Source organism: Wasmannia auropunctata, unplaced genomic scaffold (assembly GCF_000956235.1).
Source record: "Wasmannia auropunctata unplaced genomic scaffold, wasmannia.A_1.0 LD333494.1, whole genome shotgun sequence".
Taxonomy (NCBI): Eukaryota; Metazoa; Arthropoda; class Insecta; order Hymenoptera; family Formicidae; genus Wasmannia; species Wasmannia auropunctata.
Window position 1 is genome coordinate 118,203 of NW_012029396.1, and position 20,401 is coordinate 138,603.

At 36.1% G+C, this 20,401-nt stretch overlaps 6 protein-coding genes across 7 annotated transcripts in view; 3 read left to right on the forward strand and 3 right to left on the reverse strand.

Moving 5' to 3' along the window:
- Positions 1–9: 9 nt before the first annotated feature.
- On the reverse strand, positions 10–1,307 carry LOC105459913 (transmembrane protein 170B). Of its 2 annotated transcripts, XM_011706277.1 has the most exons (4): positions 1,146–1,307; positions 872–1,054; positions 498–603; positions 10–419 (listed from the first exon to the last, which is right to left on the reverse strand). In XM_011706277.1, exons 2-4 carry the CDS (start codon positions 969–971, stop codon positions 224–226), a joined length of 402 nt encoding a protein of 133 aa, XP_011704579.1. In that variant the 5' UTR covers positions 972–1,054; positions 1,146–1,307; the 3' UTR covers positions 10–223. The 2 variants fall into 2 exon arrangements, with proteins under 2 accessions (XP_011704579.1, XP_011704578.1); XM_011706276.1 differs by having other exon boundaries at positions 872–1,307.
- Positions 1,308–3,338: 2,031 nt separating this feature from the next.
- LOC105459916 (mediator of RNA polymerase II transcription subunit 17) lies at positions 3,339–6,278 on the forward strand. Its single transcript, XM_011706279.1, has 8 exons — positions 3,339–3,467; positions 3,631–3,813; positions 3,931–4,250; positions 4,365–4,574; positions 4,658–4,863; positions 4,962–5,534; positions 5,679–5,827; positions 5,910–6,278. Exons 1-8 carry the CDS (start codon positions 3,367–3,369, stop codon positions 6,118–6,120), a joined length of 1,953 nt encoding a protein of 650 aa, XP_011704581.1. The 5' UTR covers positions 3,339–3,366; the 3' UTR covers positions 6,121–6,278.
- Positions 6,279–6,520: 242 nt separating this feature from the next.
- LOC105459917 (gamma-secretase subunit Aph-1) lies at positions 6,521–9,597 on the reverse strand. Its single transcript, XM_011706281.1, has 2 exons — positions 8,798–9,597; positions 6,521–8,701 (listed from the first exon to the last, which is right to left on the reverse strand). Exons 1-2 carry the CDS (start codon positions 9,028–9,030, stop codon positions 8,218–8,220), a joined length of 717 nt encoding a protein of 238 aa, XP_011704583.1. The 5' UTR covers positions 9,031–9,597; the 3' UTR covers positions 6,521–8,217.
- A 188-nt stretch (positions 9,598–9,785) lies between these two features.
- On the forward strand, positions 9,786–13,161 carry LOC105459918 (proliferation-associated protein 2G4). Its single transcript, XM_011706282.1, has 7 exons — positions 9,786–10,022; positions 10,693–10,927; positions 11,104–11,266; positions 11,386–11,565; positions 11,667–11,915; positions 12,003–12,149; positions 12,240–13,161. The coding sequence occupies exons 1-7, from the start codon at positions 9,938–9,940 to the stop codon at positions 12,342–12,344; spliced, it is 1,164 nt and encodes a 387-aa protein (XP_011704584.1). The 5' UTR covers positions 9,786–9,937; the 3' UTR covers positions 12,345–13,161.
- A 1,573-nt stretch (positions 13,162–14,734) lies between these two features.
- Positions 14,735–17,232, reverse strand: LOC105459920 (NEDD8-activating enzyme E1 catalytic subunit). Its single transcript, XM_011706284.1, has 4 exons — positions 16,678–17,232; positions 15,977–16,337; positions 15,556–15,885; positions 14,735–15,253 (listed from the first exon to the last, which is right to left on the reverse strand). Exons 1-4 carry the CDS (start codon positions 16,923–16,925, stop codon positions 14,870–14,872), a joined length of 1,323 nt encoding a protein of 440 aa, XP_011704586.1. The 5' UTR covers positions 16,926–17,232; the 3' UTR covers positions 14,735–14,869.
- Positions 17,233–17,428: 196 nt separating this feature from the next.
- Positions 17,429–20,401, forward strand: part of LOC105459919 (NAD-dependent protein deacetylase sirtuin-1) — a 9,502-nt gene continuing 6,529 nt past the window's right edge. Inside the window, exons 1-5 of the mRNA XM_011706283.1 lie at positions 17,429–17,625; positions 18,767–18,899; positions 19,150–19,384; positions 19,510–19,725; positions 19,876–20,083. Coding sequence (XP_011704585.1) covers positions 17,475–17,625; positions 18,767–18,899; positions 19,150–19,384; positions 19,510–19,725; positions 19,876–20,083 — 943 coding nt within the window. The 5' untranslated portion in view covers positions 17,429–17,474. The remainder of the gene's footprint in view (positions 17,626–18,766; positions 18,900–19,149; positions 19,385–19,509; positions 19,726–19,875; positions 20,084–20,401) is intronic.

Here is a 20,401-nt window from a genome sequence, read left to right on the forward strand (position 1 = left end):
TGCATTGACTTGTTACAAAATTCTCCGAATAATTTATCTCTTCGGTAACATATTATGATCACTATCATTTTTACAATCAGCTCACTAATATATATCGATACAGCTAAATGCCCACAATGATGGACTTATCTATATATGTACATATGTATAACTTAAAAAAAACATGACTGCCACTCTTATATGTACACGTAAATATCACAAGTGCAGTTTTTGTAACACAGGGTTACAAAGTCGCTAAGATTCGCGTGAATCCGACGCATACCGGTACCACAGTCTGCCCGATACCCCAAAACAATGCGTACAGAGGTGGCATTTGATAGCCGGATGCTCTATACACAAAGGCAACTGCCGCCGAGCTGACGACACCCGACGTCAGTGGCAATAACACGCCCATTATTATGATAAGCAGTGGGAAGAATCTGCAGATATATATATTGTGAATATACGCAATATCGTGAATTGACCGTTTCACAGACAGAGATCTACAACTTACATACTTGCCGTATTTGTGCTGTCGCAAAGTAGCGAAGCAAATCGCGCCAGCGATCGTGTGCACGAATATCGAGGAGAACAGAGCCCAGAGAAATATCTGATACCACATTTCTGAAAAATAGAGACACAGAGATCGATAATTCTTGCAAATAAATTCAGATAGGGCGATTTTTTGTTAACAAATGGAACTTAAATCTTCACTGTATGACACGTGAAAAACAAGATTAAAGATAAAGAACAAACGAGCTAGCAATATATGTAATGAGAATTTTGCCTACCAATCGAATTAATTGCTAATTAAATCGATAAGAATTTGAGTCGCTTATGGAATTTGGTTGCGATCGTAAATAAATGCATGTGTATTCGGGTGATTGTTTACCTGCGAACGACGTTAAAGGCATGTAAAATATATTGCCAGAGTTCATATTTCGCAACGCCATTTGCGGTCGCGGTAGATTGACATCTGTTTGAGTATCCATTTGGGCAATACGAAAGATCGGGAGAGGACTTGTATGTACGATCGTCCCTACTCGCGTATCCTTCGTTAATTATTTGCTTTCTTCTGCATCAGTTTGGCAGTTGTTAGCAAGAGAGGTTAAGTCAGAGCATTGTTAAGACATTATTCCAGAATTATTGACCGTCAACAGAATTACCTCAGTTGCGAAAACGGGAGAGGAGTAATTACGGTGATAATCACGTGAACAAATGTTCATTTTCGAAACGAGAAAGGTAGAGGAATGTCAATTCAAATGTCAATACGAAACTGCCATGAAATGAAACTTGACGTCGCTCATTACCAGATTATTACTCAGTCGATATTGGTCGATATTTGCTTCTAAATTTTCCTTTTTAACAACAGGTGGCGTCATTTTTTAATCACAAATTTTTCCAAATATATTTAATTTTAAATATATATCTGTTTCAAATTTTTTATTAACCCTGAGAAAATAAATCTAGTTGGTCTCTTTTAATAATAACTGTCGTTATATACATAACATTAGCATAAATTAGCATTTACTTAATATATATATATCTTACATTTGTATAATACAATTGATAGTTAAAACTATATAATGTTTTGCAAGCAAGCTTAATTAAATTTCGAAAAATTGAATTACTATATATATTTAACAAAAGGTTATAAATACGTTTGCACAGCTGATGCTATGTACTTTTACTTTTTAATTTACAAATGAACATGTTTTTTAAGCATTCTTGTACAGCGTGCAAAAGTTCATTTTAAATATATCGCGATCCACAAGTTATTTCGGTCGTCAAGTCCATATAATTACCATATAATTAACTGGCATATGGGTGCCTGCATCTGTAATTTCATAAATTATCAAAGTACAAGTTTCAACATATGACAAACATTAAATATCATTTCTTAATTTAATATTTTAGTCAAATAATTTATCAATATATAATTTTGACTTCTAGAGACTTGTAAGAACGTTAAAATTTCCTTTCAACTTACTTCTATATCTCCAGAACGTCGTCAGATAACTGCTTTTTCAAAAGGTCTTTAAAATAGTTTATTTCGTGTTGAAGCCTCTGATTCTTGCGCAATGAGACTCTATATTGTTTTTTAATCTTATCAACATACTTTTGGAACTTTAACCATGCATCTTCACTTATGAAATCTTCTTGTCTCACGACTCCTAAGATATCATTTTGATATCGCTGTTTTTTTAATAATTTTGAGGTATTATCTACAGTTGCCCTGGAAAGAAAAGTAATATTAATAAATAATATAAATACATCCCTATCCTACAAAATATATATTTTGAAATAAAGTGTGTATATTATTAAACAAAAAGATTTATTACTTTTCCTTTGTTTGATTAGCAGTAGAGCCTAACATTGCCTTATTACTGACAATTTTCTTATTCGTCGGATTATCGAGACTTGTTGATATACTTGATTCATCAACTTTCAATCTGTTATTAGGAAATCTGAAGTTGAGATGAGATTCAAAGTTAAAAATAATCCATTTGGTTAATTATGCAAGGAAACTAATTATATAATAAACAATTATATAATAATATTATATAAAATATATTATATATGTTAATGTATATAATTGCACCTCTACCTCTTACCTCTCATCATTTTTGTTTTCAGTCAAAACATCTTTGTCAGATGAGGAATTTTCAGTGATATCTAATTTTATCGACCTTAACTTAATATCAACACTAGGAACTGTTGAGGGTTTTAATATTTTCCTTATTAAATTAAAATCTTGATAATTCTTAAAGTCCTCTGCTTTGAAATGTTTGCTACATATATACGCATTATGATATACCTTCTTCCCTATAGCTTCCCACCACTTTAATTTCATATTTTCATTTTTCGGAATACTGCAGAAAAGTTTAAAACATAAAAATCCACTTTTCTCATATTACATATCTATATTATGTTGTCTAAGCGTTTTCGAAATTTGTGTTTACGAAACATTTAAGAGATATACATATAGTATCATATCATCGTTACCGATGAAACGAGAAATTCAAGTCCTGCACAGATCCCTTTTCGACTCTGCAAACACAACAACTTATAACCATTTTCCGTAGAGATGTTTTTTATCACTGACAAAGATAGAGATCAATGGATCAATGGATTTATTTCTATCTTTATAATTAGTTGGCTCCATACTGCATCGGAGTAGAGTTGATAGATCAATGGATAATAACAGAGAGAGAGAGAGAGAGAGAGAGAGAGAGCGTGCTAGGCAGGCAGGCTGGATGACAACCAATCAGCGAACTCTATAGATTTTGGAACACACTTTCAGCACGGGTCATACTGGGTAGCCCATCTAGACAATTTATACAGAAAGTCCCACTGACATATGCTATTATTCGCCGGTTTGGACGTATGAAAACAACAATGGCGTATTCCGTGAATATCTCCGTAGAAGCTCCGATTGAGAATCAGATACAGGAAATCACTTACGATGGCCAAGAAATTTACCAAGCGTACGTAAACAAATTTAGCGTTAACGAGGAATATAGCGAAGATACGCATTTAATGGAATTTTCGTTAGATATTAAATACACCTTATGCCTCGCAATTAACCTTACATTTTGTCTCGAGAAGGATAAGATTTTGTATCGGTTCGCATTACTAATTATGCTGCAGACCTCTCACGTTATCGGAGAACCTGGCAAAAATTGCTCAAAAGATCGACTTTAGCAAGACAAATGGTGAAGAGGTAAAGAAGGAGCAGTTGGAGGGTAACGAGAAGAATGAAGAAGACACAAAAGACCCTGCTTCGTTTCAATCATCCTTATGGCCATGGGACAGCGTTAGGAATAAATTAAGGTTTGTCATGATTTTTTCCCATATGTGTCCAGGATGGGGTACATATCGTAAATGTAATAAGATTACAATTAGACAATTGAAAACAACAATGTATAGACTGCAAATTGAATTTGGTAGGAATGCCCTGACAGAAGTTTGCGTATTGGCCGATGTACTTGCAATAGCCAAGGAAAGAAATTACATGGTATTGGATCCGGTATCTCAAGAACCAGTCGATGTAAAACCTATGATACAAGTGTACGCTAGGAAAAAGGCACTGGCGGGAGCAGGGGCGGTTCTTTCATCGGGCACGGAAAAACTACGAAACTGTCAGGCTGAATTGTCAGCTAGAACCAGAGCCACTCCCGACTTTCACATCGAATTATTGAGATTACGACAAAATTGGCGTTTGAAGAAAGTATCGAACTCTATCATTGGTGACCTCAGCTATCGAACTGGTTTGTCTCATTTACATGCATTTTTTCTTTTATATTTTATTAGGAGAATAATTTGTGTTTTTAATATTCATGTATTTACTAACTAAAAATTCATGTGTTACATTTATGTATCAGCTGGCTCCAAGTACACACAAACAGGCATGTTCGAAGTTACTAAAGCTGAGGAAGAAGAAAAAAGCAGTAGTAGTCCACCAGCGTCTCCTAGTAGCAATATATCATCAGGACAATCTCACGGTCCTTCAAACTCAAAAGCATCCGCCTTACGCGTGACCATACCCAGCGAGTTACAAGGCGTTGCGTACATTGAAGTATTATGTCAGAAAGGTAATAGAAAAGGGATTCGTGTGAAGAAATATATGTATGTGCACTTTGAACAAACGAGTAAATGAAAATGTACGTTTGTTTAGATCAAGAGGATTTGTGCAATGCAAATATAAGCTTGCTTAATAGCAGTACGAATAATTCGAATCCCGATATGCATTGGCAGCAAAAGTTGGAGGCTGCGCAAAACGTTCTATTTTGCAAGGAGCTATTTAGTCAATTAGCGCGAGAGGCTGTGCATTTACGCGCGCCTATACCTCACATGGTTGTCGGAAATCAGATAATGGCCACGGTATGTATCTTGCAAACGGAAATTAAGAGCTTCTTGCATGTAATATTCTTTACTTCAATATACTTAACATGTTTTTTTTTCTTTAATGTTTACACTAGGTACTACCGGGAATTCAATTAATAATTGGCCTGTGTCATAGCACGGGCAACGATAAAAAACCTACGGCTCCACCACCCCACAAAACAGACCACGATCATGTATTGGAGCACTCACTGCATCAGCTGTTGCGCGAAGTGCATTACAATAACAGTAATCATCCATTTCCTCATCCTGCCTCGGCACCTCTCGGTCCTAGTAAACGCAGATACGTAGCCGGCCCTACTGCCGCCGACAGATACGAGCTTCTAGAAATGACGAAGAGCCAGACGCTATTAGAACAAATTATCCAACAGGCACAACATTTTTTTATGCGTTTACGCACGGAATACGTATTGGACACGATAGCGAAGGAGGTGAAAGATCCGCTCATTGTTTCACATTGGAACGCGTTGAATTCGCCAACACAGTCCTGCGTAAAAATAAATATCCTGACACACGGATACGACAGCGTATGCCGAACGTCGATGGTCGTTCACGTCGGCGAAAAGTCACTGAAATGTGTGTGCCGCGATGGTAGAGTCATGCATATGAGTTACGAGCCTCAGGAACTGAGGGATCTAATCTTTTGTCAGGTCAGTTTTTATTCACTTTATCAACGTCGATAAAGTTTTATAAAATGTAAAATTATACAATTTAAAAATGTCAAATTCAAGAATAAAAAAAACATTCTTTTATTATCTACAGAATGGTATCACAATATTTTTTTTTGTACGCAGATTTATCAACATCAAATAAGCGCAGTGCAAGCTCTAGCCAAGTGTATGGGCTGGCAATTCTTAGCAAACAGCTCACACCTCGGCCTAGGTTCGGTGGAGCCACTGGGAAATGCCAGTAGTTGTATCCTAGCTTCGCCAATTGGCGACAGGTATTTTATAGTTCAAATTTGACAGAAGAATGTTAAATGCGTGCACATCTGTTATTTAACCGTCGTTTAATTTTATTTGTAGAATGATAGCTGTACGATGTGAACCGCAAACGGGTGTGCAAGTCGCCATTGCTCACTCTCCCCGAAAGGATTTCTTTCCCGGTCAACTTGTTCGCGAAAGGAAGTGGGAGAATTTGGGAGGTTCTTTCAAAGAAGTTAGATGGGATAAAATGGAAGGGAAGAATTTTCTCAACAAAATGGAGCTACTTATGGCTTCTCTAACAAGTTCTTAAGTGTTGCAAATTACAGTCAAACTTTGGTATAGTTTTCGTTTGGGATTGAAAAGATTCTCTATATTTTTCTATGTACTTTTAATCTGTCCTCATATTTTAACGGCATAGAACAAAATTACTATCGCACGCACAATCAATTTAGAGTAAGAAAAAAAAAACGAATTTTTCGTTCTAAGTTGATTATACGCAAAACGTATTTTTATTCTATGCACATGTGATCAATTAGCAAATGGTATGAAATAATGGGAGAGGGAAAATTAAGTTTAAGCTGAAAAAATACAGGAAATCTTCTCTGTTCCGATGAGAAAAATATATAAAAATTCGACTGTATCGGCAACCGGAATGCAATTTTTTTAAAAGATAGAATCGGTATATAATTTTGTTTTCTAAAATAATTTAGTTATCGAGAAAATACAAGACGATTTATTGATAAAATATCTTTTGATTTTATCGAGAAACGAAGCAGTTTTGTACAAATATTTAATCATTCCTTATCTCCTCTAATAATTATTAAAAAATTTTACTTACTGCTATTTAATTTAAGACTGTGATTTAGGATTATTTGGGATTATGTCAATTATTCATCATAGAGATGCCGTATTGATAAAAATTAATAATTCAAATACGTGAAATATATAAATGCGAAATTTCAGCATACTTTAAATTTGTAAGAAAAAAAATCATAAAATTCATTATAAATTTATCTTCATAGTGAACTAGTAACGTAACTCAAGTTATTGTTATATGTATTACATTACATGAAACTGTAGTATATATAGTTTTACAGTTAAAGAGCAATAACAGTAATTTATACAGCTAGTATTTTACAAAAATTTTTTTCATTTCAATGTCATACGAAATGCAATATGATTTGATTAATAAATGATTGCGAGATGTGTGATAAGTGTAAAATTAAATTAATGTCAAGAGATACATGTTACAGTAATTGTCTTAAGTGTAATCGTCAGTAAAGCGATTCTCTTTTTGCATACAAAAAAGTAACGAACAATTCCTTAAACTTTATCGGTTTTTTTTTGTTTAACCTACTCAAGGAATCCATTTTTTAAGGCGCAAATTTGATGCACAAATATACACCTCGTTTGATACAATAATTATAACATTATATAGACGCATACTTATATACATACACACGTATGAGCGCACTGATGCATACATTTTAGATTTTTTCTTCTTTTTTATAATTTCTCTCTGCAGCCATATTAAATTATGATTGAAGCGAAAAATCATATGAATTTTCTTGCATTGCATACATTGTAATATAGATTGATAAAATATGCCGAAAAAAACTTCTTTTATTGTCCTGCATTAGAGTGTGTATATACAATTAGATATGTGCACCATTCTATTCCAAGCTAAATTTTATAATAGATGACTTTATAGCAATTTATTATGGGCTGAAGAGAATCTTTTATATCTATTATTAAACGTGTGTAATGAAAAGTGACATTTATTTTAATATATAACGCAACAAAGAAAATTCATATAATTCCCTCGCTTCTGACGTCATGATTCAGCATGGTTGCAATAAAAAAAACCAAGAGAGAGCCTTAGATGTAAAGGGATAATATACACTTCAACTATTTGGATCAAAACTGGATTATTACAGATTATTCTGTTCCATATAATTGTTTCGATGGATTAAGGGACGGACTAGCAACTTGATCATAATTATCTTGTGCTAGAGCCTTTTACAAGGGAAATAATTTAGGGCTTTCACATCGAGAGATGTTTCGAAAAATATTAATTTCAAAATAATACTATACATATATATAGAATGAAATCTGTTCCTCCATCAATTTGGCCAACGTACATATCAGATATATTACACATCGTTGAATTCAATGGAGTACATTTCGCCATACAAAATGAGTAATATTACGTATTTATACTTTGTATCCTGCTTAATAATCCGAATGAAAAAAGTATCCTGATCATTGAATGTATCATTTCTACGTGTACATAATAGAGCAACAAAGATTTTCTTAGCGTTAAAAGGGAAATTATATATTTGTTATTATGTATCAGAGATGAATTTCTTAAATGTTAAAAGTATTATTAAGTAACCTTTATAAGTTCTCAGTTTCTTTGAAAACAGAGAATTAAAGACTGCGTCCGTCCGCCGGCAATCCTGAACGCAAGTGTAGTCGTTATTACCAGTACTATGTAAGCGGATAATAGACTGGCCGCGTACGCCTGATAACGATTGAGCAAGGTCATACACGAGACAACCAGATGCGATCCCACCACCCAGACGATTTGTCCCCAATTTTTCTTATCCAGGGCGGAAAAGAAGATGACGCCCCAGAACGTGTGCAGGAGAATGAAACACAGAGTGGTGGCGGCCGATATTATGAAGAAGTATTCGCTACCCTGCCGGAGTCCCATGGTACCAGGCCCGACCGCGTCGGCGAGAACGTTGACTAAAGCAAAAGCGCCGCTCATGAAGCCGAAACCTAAGCCGCAAACGTAAGCGAATACATGTCTGCTATCAGCGACATGTGTCGTTGTGACCTTCTCTAAACCCCTTTCGGCTTTACGCAGCACCCAGTACAACAGATACCTTTAAACAGACAAAACGATCGACAAATTTGTTTATATATATATGCAAAATATTGGACACGCACCGAATTAATTGAGGAATTACGGCAGGAATTACCTGAAACCTTCCTGGAAGAGCACAGAGAAGACCAAGCCGAATGCGAGATGTTCTTGCAGCGGGACGACGGCGTACCAGAGCACCGACGACAGCAGCAAGGAGATGAGCCAGAAGAAGGCGCTGGCAATCAGTATGATTATCCTGATAGGATCGACGGCGATGGTGAACGTAAACATGGCTAGTGGTGGGCCAAAGGCCAGACAGGCGCAACCAAAAAAATCCATAACGGTCATTTTTCTCTCGAATAGTCGCGACGTGGAGTCACGGTGTGCCCTCGTCAATGTTTCTCTTCCTCTCGTTTTACTTCCCTCGGTCGTTTTCTCTTGCGCTAGCAAACGCTGAACCCTTTTATAACTCCAAGAAGCCTCTTCGCGGCCCGGACACTCCCTCCTATCAGGCGCATTTATCTTCCGGGTGTGGCGCGCGCGAGTCAGGAACTCGACAGACAATTGCCGGTTTGTTTTACAAAGATACAAAAGCTCACGCGCACATTGGAATCAATCGTCGGGCGGCGAGTGTCACTTGTGTGACAATTTGCAGATTAGTCTCTCCATTCTGTCTACTCTCTTGCGTGAGGTAGGTTATCGACAGTATATCGACAGTCGTTGCTACTCGATCGATGATAGTCGATGGCTCCAATGTGAGAGATCGATATATCGAATGTAACAGTGCTCCACACGTTTTCCAAGATTTTTCAATTTAATCTCGTACGTAATTAAAGAACGGAAATTATATTTTTGTTTTACTATTTTTCTTCATCGGCCACCGCGCGCGGCACACCGCGATTTATCCGCGCGCGGCTTTCATCGGACGCGGCGACGCGAACTAGTTTTCCTTTCCCTCTTCCTGATTTACTCCGATTGGCTGCAGTAAGAAATCAGAAATCTACATGTCCATACTCAACCAATCGAAATCCACTGACAGGTCACGTAACGAGTAAGCCTGGTCTCTCTAGCCTATCTATTTATTTATTACTCGTGGTCGCTAGTAGTGCTGGTGCCTGGTGGTCGTCTCGTCATCCGTCTCGGTTTCTCGCCGTCGTCGTGTCGGTCGTACATACGTATCTGGGGCATCGAGAGAGGTATCAACGAGGAAGCCGCCGGAGTCACGTGATCGCGCGGATACAGTATACTCGAAGACATGGCGGACAAGGAGGAGACCGAGAAGACCATCGCCGAGGACTTGGTTGTCACCAAGTATAAAATGGCCGGCGAGATCGTAAATCGTAAGGAAACGGTAGCGCGTGTTCGCGCGGAAGGCCGCGCGGTCGCGAGCGTGCGTCGCGCGCGCTTTCTTTTGCCGTCGCGGCCATATGGAATGTGGCGCGCCAATGCCGGGGGCCACGACCATGTGCCCGGACCTAACGTTCTCGTTAACGTTGCTCGCTCGCGACAGCGCTTTCCGCCCTCGTATCAGTCCCCCTGCCTCGCCGAGCACGAGAATCTCCCTCGGAGCGACCTCGATCAAGATCTCCGATTAACTCCGACGGGACGCTCGTCAATCAGGCGTTCATCGGCGGAAAAGCAAAATTTCTAACTATCAAATTCGCCGTTTCTAATTTATTTTCTTTTCCATATGTCGAATAACAAAAAATTGTTTTGTCTTTGATAAAATAATAAGTTAATCTATGATCCAATTAATCGGAGCTTGACTAAAATAAAAACCTTGTTTTTAATCATCTACTTATAATTAGTCTTATTATTTGTTAATAACTTTTACACTTCTTTATTTCACTTAAGAATACTTGGAGCAAAGCACAATTGCTTCCTGTTCCTCGGGCTTGACATTTAACGAGTTAGCTTTTTGAAGCTTTTGCCAGAATCAGAACTCGACTGTAACACACATGGCTTTTCTCATAATTAAACTATATTAATACATGCTATGTATTTTTGCAGGAGTATTGAAACAAGTTCTAAATAAATGCGTGACTGGAGCCTCTGTGAGGGAAATATGTGAGTTTGGTGACAAAATACTTACAGAGGAAACTAGTAAAGTTTTCAAAAAGGAGAAGGAACTTAAAAAGGGAATCGCTTTTCCAACATGCATATCAGTCAACAATTGCATTTGTCATTTTTCTCCTATCGCTAGTGAACCTGACTTGATTCTCAAAGATGAGGATATGGTTAAAGTGTAAGTTTCTCCATAAAAGTTGCTTTATATAACTCCAAAAATCCAAGATTTATTTTTATTAGCATTTCATATATTAAATAATATTGTTACATGTAACATCATTCTTCAGAAATTGATGTTACATTCATTTTACTCTTTATAAGTTTGGTATAATTAATAAAATCATATATTTACAGTGATCTTGGAGCACATGTGGATGGTTTCATAGCTGTAGTGGCGCACACTATCGTCATAGGATCTTTACCAGAGAAGAAAGTAACAGGCAGGAAAGCGGATGTAGTTTTAGCTGCACACTATGCTTCTCAAGCTGCATTAAGGCTTTTGAAGCCAGGTACAGAGGTAAGATTGAGAGTACTTGTACGTGTTATCATTTTCACTTTTTTTCATTTTTTTTTTTTTTTTTTTAAGTAAATAGTTGTTAAAGCAAGCATATCTTGATGCTTAATTATGTATTTCAGACTTATACGATAACAGGCACCGTGGAGAAAATATGTGATGCCTATAAATGTAAACCGATCGAAGGTATGCTAAGTCATCAGTTAAAACAATTTAAGATCGATGGAGACAAAACAATAATCCAGAATCCGAACGATGCGCAAAAGAAGGAGCATGAAAAGTATACTCTCGAGACTCACGAGGTATATTTAAGTTGATATGAAAATTGAAATAATAGTTATTACAAATTTGTAATATAAAATAAAGAGGGGAGCACTATATAGAAGAAGATATTTAATTTCAGGTATACGCAATGGATGTACTAGTTAGCACAGGTGAAGGAGTGGGAAGGGAGCAGGATACCCGAGTTACGATATACAAGAAAACAGAGGAGACATATCAGCTTAAACTGAAGGCATCTCGCATGTTTTATTCAGAAGTCTCCCACAAGCATGGTCTCATGCCTTTCAATTTACGTACCTTCGAAGACGAGAAAAAAGCAAAAATGGCTGTTGTTGAATGTGTAAATCATAGGTTGATTGAGCCGTTCCAAGTAAGATTATCATTTATACTTTTATATCTATCAGCTTTCATACGTATTGCCCAAACAAAATTCTGACATTAAATTTGTTTTATGTAGGTGCTGTATGAAAAACCAAACGAGTACGCAGCGCAATTCAAATTCACGGTACTTTTGATGCCTAATGGACCTCATAAAATTACGGGGATTCCTTTCGATCTCGACATGTATCAATCCGACTGTGTCGTGGATGATCCTGAATTGAAGGTATATAGAATATTAAATAAGCAAATAACAGTTTTATAACTGCCATTGCTATTACGATCGGTTAATTTTGTCTGTAATTAAAATTTGTAGACCCTTTTATATTCCTCGGCAAATCCGAAATCGGCGAAAAAGAAGAAAAAGAAGGCTGAGAAAGCTGTAGGAGACGTCACTGTGGAAGTCGACGCTAAGGCCTAACATTGTCATTTTAACACGTACCATGACTTACCGGCGTCGTGCACTACTCCGATACTACGATTTTATTTAGTGATTTAAGGGAGCCAAGGCTGGACACTTTCGAAATGCAGTTCGTTCAACAATCAGCGTAGCCATAACTCTATCCGGACGTTGCACAAATTACAATGCTATGCGTAGCATAGCATTGCTACATCCCTATATAAATTATCAGCAATTGTCTGGTGCACATCTATATGTTTCATTCATTTGAAAGAAGTGTCGAGTTTTGTTGCTCTATCGAGAAAATTAAACTTTATCACACACATTACGCCACAACTGTATCAGCGCTTAAGTTTTTATACCAGACTATCTTTTAATGGACTATGGTATTATTATTATTATTATTATTATTATTATATGCAGATTGATGATTATTCATATGACTATTATTTGCAATTGTTGTATATTACGTTTCAATCTTTGAACTAACAATTTCATACATAACAATTTTGTGTGATTGTTTTTTGTGAAACATTTAGATTGGCTGAGCTAAGAGAAGTGAATCGTATGGACCCAAATCTGTACATCTGTTCTGATTTATGTATGCATCACTATTATTGGCAGTGTCGCAAAATTCAATTTTATGAACTGGCGAGTTGTACATCGTAACTTTTAAAATATTTCCGTGAAGTACGATTCCCTTTCATGCTTATTGCTGGTTCTGCGCAATTTTGTATCCAGCTATAAAAAAAAGTTATACTATAACGTTCAACTTTAAATTGTACAATTGGAGGAATGTCCGTTCTTGGACGCTGCATAAACAATGAAATGCCAATGATTCTTCGAGTATTTCGTTGCGAAAATACCCCCGACCGATAACAAAAAAATAAATTATTATATAAGTCTTTTCTACTCTGCGCCAGTTATGAATCGCGTGCGGAGTACAAATTGTTAGTAGCAGCTGAAAATGCATCTTTAATATTGAATGAAAGTTTATTTGAGCGAAAAATAGACTCTCACAAGGAGATATATTCGTGGGAAATAATATTAACTTGCCGACTTGCTACAAGCCGTAAATTATAAAAATTACTATTATGTAATAATAGTTTTATATAAGAGGGATAGACAAAATGTATCTGTTATAGATATTTTTTCTACTCAAGTTGTGCATACGTTGAATGTTACAAAGTGTGCTTGTATAACAAAAAAAGATCATTGTGCACTGTCCATCGTTTGAATATTTTTTTTATAATTGCAATCGTGTTTGGAACAAAATTATATATATTGATAAGATCTAGAGAAAGACTTCATAATATTTTATTTTGAGATTTTTTTAATTAGACGACATCTTAATTATAATCCATTTAAAACGAAATAATTTTTATGTATACACGTATACATACAAACGCACATACAGTGTAAACAAATGTATAAAGTTATTTACAAACGAGGGCTGGTGCACAAAATTCATATGCAGTATACAATTGAACTCAGTGATGTGAAAAAAGTTGTTATAAAAATGCTTGACGATTGACGAGTTGACAAGTATAAATTTCGACACATACATATAATTCATGAATTATTATACTACTCCATTTCTCTTTTAATGCAATTAAATATATGTAATTTGCCAAGTATTACATATTTGTAGAAAAGCAAAAGAAAGAAACCATTTCATCAATTTGGATTTGTAATTATACAAACCGGATTTTCTTAGATTATCCCTTATTGACATAATTTGCTACGACATATGATCTTTGATAAGAGTGAAAGGGGATGTAAGTACAGAAATATAGAACAGTATTTAAGTCGTGTCTTTATTGTTTAAATACTAAATGTTTTTATTGACTTACAGATTAATCTGTTTTTTTTTATTTTTTTTTTATTGTACTAAATACGTCTCAAAAACTATACACGTATATTACCGGATGTTCTTTTTATGATAAATCTTTCAATCAACTCAGACTTGATTTTTTTTGAATGGGAATATAAAAAATGTTTATTGCATTTTTATAATTTTTCACATATCTTTGTAACTATGACTCTAACATTTAATATTTTCCTAAACTCCAAAATTGAATGTAAAATATATCTTATTTGATTTTCTTTAAAGTTAGTTTGCAAAAAATTTCTTCGATCATTTATTATTTAAAAATGATTAACGTCTCAAGAAAACTCGACTCTAGATTCGTCAAAGAATTTATCACTAAAGAAATGTCTCCGGTGATTTTGAGACACCCTGTATGCTTTGTGTTAAAAAAATCGTCATTAAAGTCACGAATATCCATTATCAAATGCCAATAATGTTGACAATGCGATGCAATTGCAATGAAACAATTGTATTCTATTAATTTCGATATATCCTGCATGAAAGGTGATGTCAGATATAAACATATGAAACGTGTGATTTTGTACGAGCAATTTTTGACTTTGCAATACTTCATTATATTTTTTTATTTTCCAGTTCACATTTTTCGAATTTTGAACAATAGAAATACATTGCATGAGAAATGGGTTGCTTGAAAAGTAAATTATCAGAACATTTATTATTGATTCATACTATTGTCCTGCAGAAATTTCAATTTTATAGTAACTGTAGTTGGAGTCGTAATATCGGCAACATTTACTTCACTACCATCTTTTAAACCTAATTCGACCAGAGTCTTGGATAAGTTCTCGCGAGTCTTCTCTTCGATGCTCGCTACCATTTGCATGTACAGAGTTTTGTTTTTACCGTCTATCATAGTTGTAAGAGCGGGACTTTTCATTTGCAGATCTGGCCGCTCGCAAAGAAGATCTATCAAATTCTGTAGTTTACATTTCGAATCTTTAATTTCAATCTCTCGTGGTACTTGACCACATGCCAAGCAATTCTCTTTTCTCTCTGCCTCATAAGTGTACGTGTAAACTCCGTCCAAATCGTTGAGTACCTAAAAATAAGATATGCATAATTTTTTTATTATCTCATCGAACTCGCTATTGATATAAATAAACGACTCATTTTTGCGTTTTGAACGAAATAATAATACATATAAACTCTACAATATTATTATCAAATGCGAATTAAAAAAATCGAGAACCGTGAATTGGAGATCAAAATTCAATCGATTGGACAAAACTACAAGATTGATCAGAACCTAATCTCTTTGCAGTTCTCAATTTTTAACGCGTAGTCTGGCTTTATATATTATCTACAACAAAATGGACTGATGATTTATCATGCGCTATTTACCATGTAATTATTTAAGGATGCGCTACAACTGGTTGCGAGTTTGAACGCTTCTGTCGCGCAGACGGCGGCGATAACAGCATTTGTTGATGCCACTGCCGGTATGATGTTCTTGACGACACCTTGTACCAGTCTGTATGTCAAGCCCTGTATGCCGAATTGTGTCGCTCTATCATTCGACTTCTCGTAAATCCAGTTTATATGTTGGGGATCGTCCCCGTCGATGGCACAGTCGAACGGATTTTCTTTCGGCCACTGAATTATCTTCACATACTCTACACAATGCTCAGGTAAACGCGGAGTATTGGCTATCGTGCATAAAGGATATGTGACCTATGTGAGATATAAACAAGTTTCTAATTCATATGAAACTAGTCTGTTGATATTATTGAATCTTAAAAAATAAATTGGAGGCCGTGCTCACTTGCGGTGGATAAAGATCCAAGGTACACTCGATACAAGGGCTCATACCGGGTAATATAACTCGAACATTTCCCTTGAAGCCTTCGGTCCCACCGTCGATCATAGGTATCACGGTGGATGGATTTACTTCACCGTTTTTATAAGAGAGCAAAGATATTAACATACTGTTGAGCCACCTCCTTGGAACAATTGAATCCAATCCACAGATTATCATGTCAAACGATTGGTAAAACTCCTCGGATTTAGCTTGTATCTCACAATTGTGTGGGATCACATTACAGCCGGGAATTCTTGCGTTGATGAATTTTGCAGCCGTCGCTGCCTTGTAAGATCCAATGTCTTTATGACGAAATAGGAACTGTCTGTAACATTTTAAGTTTATGAAAAACAAAATTGTTTCCTTTATATCTTCAATAAAATGTTTATCCGAATAATCTTTCATGTAAGTCGCGCTCAATATTTTAATTACAGGCTCAAAGATAAAAGAGAATTGTATAATAATATAACATTTACTAACACTCAGAAATTAAATTATATATAGGTTAGTAAAAAAGATAAAAAAAACATTTCTACGTTCTAATGTTATAATATTATTATAGCATATAACATGTAGACCATATATACCACATAATATTGGCAAAATATATAAAAAAACACATCTGTAAAAGTATAGAGCATCTTGCGCCATTTAACCTCACCTACCGATTGAGGTTAGACAACTCGATCGTGTCCATGTCGATTATGTGAAGGTCCCTGAATCCCATCAGGGCCAGATTCTTGAGTAGCTCGCATCCGAGACCGCCGGCGCCGACAACGAGCACTTTGCACTGGTCCAGAAGTACCTGCAAATTATCGGGGGACGGCTCGAAGTCCGGCCGGCAAAACGGGCCCGATCTCGCCAGTACTTTTCGCAAACTGTTCCATCGCCTCTGCATGTGATCGGAGCTCATTATCGCTCGACTATACGATCTTCTGGAGTAAGCTAAGTTACGAGGAACGAACGAGAGCTTCACTTGGATTCAACTTGATTCGCTCGTATCTTCAATTTATTTTTCTCTTTTTTTTCCCTTGATGTCTCTTTCTTCTTAGATATATAAATTTCTTCCCGTCTCCTTTGAAACACAGAATTGTTTCCTGTTTTTCTTATGTAACAATTATATAGCAAACATTTTCAGTTTGACAGTTTATCGACAGTTATCACAGGAATAACACAAGTTGCACGGCCGATTTATAACCTTTCGCACACTGTCAAATCACCATTCGCTACCCGATAGGAAATTTCTATATTTCTCTAAACGGATTTAACCAATGACGTGCACATATAGCCATCGGACGCGCGACGAGACGTGCCGGAACTGGCCGAAGGGGGTCAGGGCGGTGACAGCGCGAGTGGGGAGAGAGGTGGGGGGAAACAGGACGACCGAAAGCGACCTCTGGAAGTGGCGAGAGTGAGGTGAGGGCCGAAGTGCATCGTACTATGCGTTGCATTGCTGTCGAAAATGGCGTCGAGCTCGGAGCTGCTGGAATATTCGTCCCCGGTGAAGCGTCGTAAGGTCGACGGCGGCGGCGGTCACGGGAGCATCAGCGCGACGCTGGCGGATCCGCAGCCCGGCGAGACCCCGCGCGACAGCCCGCACGACGATCTCGAAGGTATCGAAATCCGCTAAATAGCCGCTCGATCGCCCGTAATACCCACGAAATTCGCGGGTGCCCCGCGCGCAAGATGGCGGCGGTTAGCCGCCTTTTCGGCTCCGTTGCCTTCCGCGTCTTTCGTTCCTCGAACGGCCGTCCACGGCCGCCATGACAGTCGCGACCGATCACGTCGCAATTTCGCGCGGTCGTGTTTCCGCATCGCGATCGATCGATCGGCGAGCGTATCCCGTCTCGACTGGACGTCGCGGAATATATTTTTATCGTCGTGTCTTTTTTCCTCCAATTTTCCCTCGAGATATATCTAATCCTAATTCCTACGGAATGCTGCTGGGCGTCGATCGATCGTTCGTATCAGGAGATTGCCGAGTGCGCTCAATGGTTCTCGTCGACACTCACAGATGGCATTCGCACGGTTTCACTCGTTTTTAGCCGCACTTTGTACGCGATCTCTTCGGTCTTCTGTTCGCCGCGTATTATCATTCGAGTATTCGAACTTATGTTCTGTACAACACGTGAACTCTTCGTAGCTGCAAAAGAGCTAGATTTTGTTATATTTTTTGCATTCGAAATGAGACAGATACATCATTAGACAAAGGAAAAGACACTCGAACAGAGATGAGAGGCGCAAAGTTCTGCTGCAAGGAATAAAACTTATACGTTATCTCGTACCATCTTCACAGATTTTGTATATCGCGCTTGCGTATATCGCTCCCGTCATTATCTCGAGATATGCTCCAAAATAATATTCGTTCGAATATTATTTTGGAGCAAAACACAATATCTGCATGCAGAAATTAAAGCTAATTTATTTACCTTGATCTTATAATTGATAGTTTTTGCATTCTCTTAAATATGTCTTAATAATTAATAAATGACTGTAATAAGAGTGATCTCATTAAAAACTTACGCTCGTATTTATTAATGCAAAGTATTAAACAAAAATTTTTTAAAATTTGTACCTTATTAATTTATATCGATTTAAATGACAAAAACAGAATTTATTTTGATATACATTATAAGAAAAAAATGATTTCTTTCATGTATTAATTCAATATTGAATTAAAAAATCAGTTTTATATTTTTTTTATATTTTATTAATAATTTTAATTGTATTAAACATATTATTATTATTTTATAGAAGCACTTGGTACAGACAGTGGATTTAACGAACTGAGTGATGAATCTAAATCAGCTTCCATATCTCCTGCAGCCTCGAGTTCAATATCGCCACCATCACGGGTTGATTCCACCAGTAATGATACTGGTTGCCCGTAAGTCTTATTTACAAATCTGTGCATATCTGTGAAATAAAAAAATATTGCAAATTATTCTCTTAGAAAATAGATTTTTTTGGAAAAGTATTATATTTTATTCAAACATCTCATAAAATGTATACTCTTTCATCTTATCTTAAAATTTATCCAAAAAAATCAGGAAAATTGATTTACATAAAAAGAAATATTTTAACATTGTATATTATATTTAATAATTATTAAAAATTTTATATTAATGTCATTCCAGGATTGATACTGCAGATGAGAAGGATGAAATCTCCTCCACTGTCTCACACCTGTCGGATTTATCAGGATTGTCCGATCTCTCTGGAGAAGCAGAAGTCAGTCATCAGTGGAGAAATGCTTCTTCATGGATTCAGAAACAGATGTTGACGGGTACCGATCCTAGGGATCTCCTACACCATCTCCTCATGGACTCCACACAGATTCCTGAACAAGTTGACGATCTCACATTATGGAAGGTATGTGTATATATACCTTCCATGTATGTATATATGTGTATGACATTTTTTAGATCTACAATAATTTTTAAGATTCAGCAAGAAAATGGTTGCATAAATGTAATTCTCAATTACACTAATTTCAGATTATAATCAATATGATGTCCGAGCCTCCAAGGCGGCAAAAGCTCAAACACATAAATACCTTGTCTGATGTGGTACGATTAATTCGGAATAGTAAAAAAATTATAGTATTGACTGGCGCGGGCGTTAGTGTCAGCTGCGGTATTCCTGATTTTAGAAGTAGAGATGGTATTTATTCAAGACTGGCACAGGATTTTCCAGACTTACCAGATCCACAGGTATTTCGAAATTATTCGGCTTTATAATTATTTGAATTACAATCAAATTGTAGTTAATATCCTTAACCCTTTTAAAATCTTGAGCTAATAATTAAAGACTTTACAATTAAATAGAATTTATCTAATTTATATTTTTTAATTTGTTTCCAGGCTATGTTTGACATTAATTATTTTAGTCAAGATCCCAGACCATTTTACAAATTTGCTCGCGAAATATATCCAGGACAGTTTAAACCTAGCCCTTGTCATAGGTTCATCAAAATGTTAGACACACAGAAAAAACTCTTGAGAAACTATTCACAAAATATTGACACTTTGGAGCAGGTCGCCGGTATCGAAAATGTGATTGAATGCCATGGTAAATATATATTTATTATATGAAAAACATTTAGATATTTTATATAAATTTGTTAGTATATTAGCTAAAAAAAACTAACTTAAAAACTAATTTATATTAAAAATTTAAGTTTTTTTATTAATAAATATACATTATAGCTTTCAATGTTACTGACAACTGAAAAGCTTTTTTTTACAAATTGACATTAGAAGTTCAGTTATTACGGGATTTTGTTGATGCATGCATAATATATAATACATATATAACAATAAAATATATATTCATATAAACCTCAAGAATATATTTCTAAAATATTTTGTGTGCGTGCGTGCGTGCGTG

Coding starts and splice junctions, on each gene's coding strand:
- LOC105459913 (XM_011706277.1), bottom strand. CDS start 971: ATGGATACTCAAACAGATGTCAATCTACCGCGACCGCAAATGGCGTTG. Junction 604..871: donor GCCTTTAACGTCGTTCGCAG/GTAAACAATCAC, acceptor TCTATTTTTCAG/AAATGTGGTATCAGATATTT. Junction 420..497: donor CGACAGCACAAATACGGCAA/GTATGTAAGTTG, acceptor ATATATCTGCAG/ATTCTTCCCACTGCTTATCA.
- LOC105459916 (XM_011706279.1), top strand. CDS start 3,367: ATGAAAACAACAATGGCGTATTCCGTGAATATCTCCGTAGAAGCTCCG. Junction 3,468..3,630: donor GGCCAAGAAATTTACCAAGC/GTACGTAAACAA, acceptor ATTATGCTGCAG/ACCTCTCACGTTATCGGAGA. Junction 4,864..4,961: donor GAAATCAGATAATGGCCACG/GTATGTATCTTG, acceptor TGTTTACACTAG/GTACTACCGGGAATTCAATT.
- LOC105459917 (XM_011706281.1), bottom strand. CDS start 9,030: ATGACCGTTATGGATTTTTTTGGTTGCGCCTGTCTGGCCTTTGGCCCA. Junction 8,702..8,797: donor CTCTTCCAGGAAGGTTTCAG/GTAATTCCTGCC, acceptor GTCTGTTTAAAG/GTATCTGTTGTACTGGGTGC.
- LOC105459918 (XM_011706282.1), top strand. CDS start 9,938: ATGGCGGACAAGGAGGAGACCGAGAAGACCATCGCCGAGGACTTGGTT. Junction 10,928..11,103: donor GATGAGGATATGGTTAAAGT/GTAAGTTTCTCC, acceptor ATATATTTACAG/TGATCTTGGAGCACATGTGG. Junction 11,267..11,385: donor TTTTGAAGCCAGGTACAGAG/GTAAGATTGAGA, acceptor TATGTATTTCAG/ACTTATACGATAACAGGCAC.
- LOC105459920 (XM_011706284.1), bottom strand. CDS start 16,925: ATGAGCTCCGATCACATGCAGAGGCGATGGAACAGTTTGCGAAAAGTA. Junction 16,338..16,677: donor GAGTTGTCTAACCTCAATCG/GTAGGTGAGGTT, acceptor AAAATGTTACAG/ACAGTTCCTATTTCGTCATA. Junction 15,254..15,555: donor CATCCTTAAATAATTACATG/GTAAATAGCGCA, acceptor TCTTATTTTTAG/GTACTCAACGATTTGGACGG.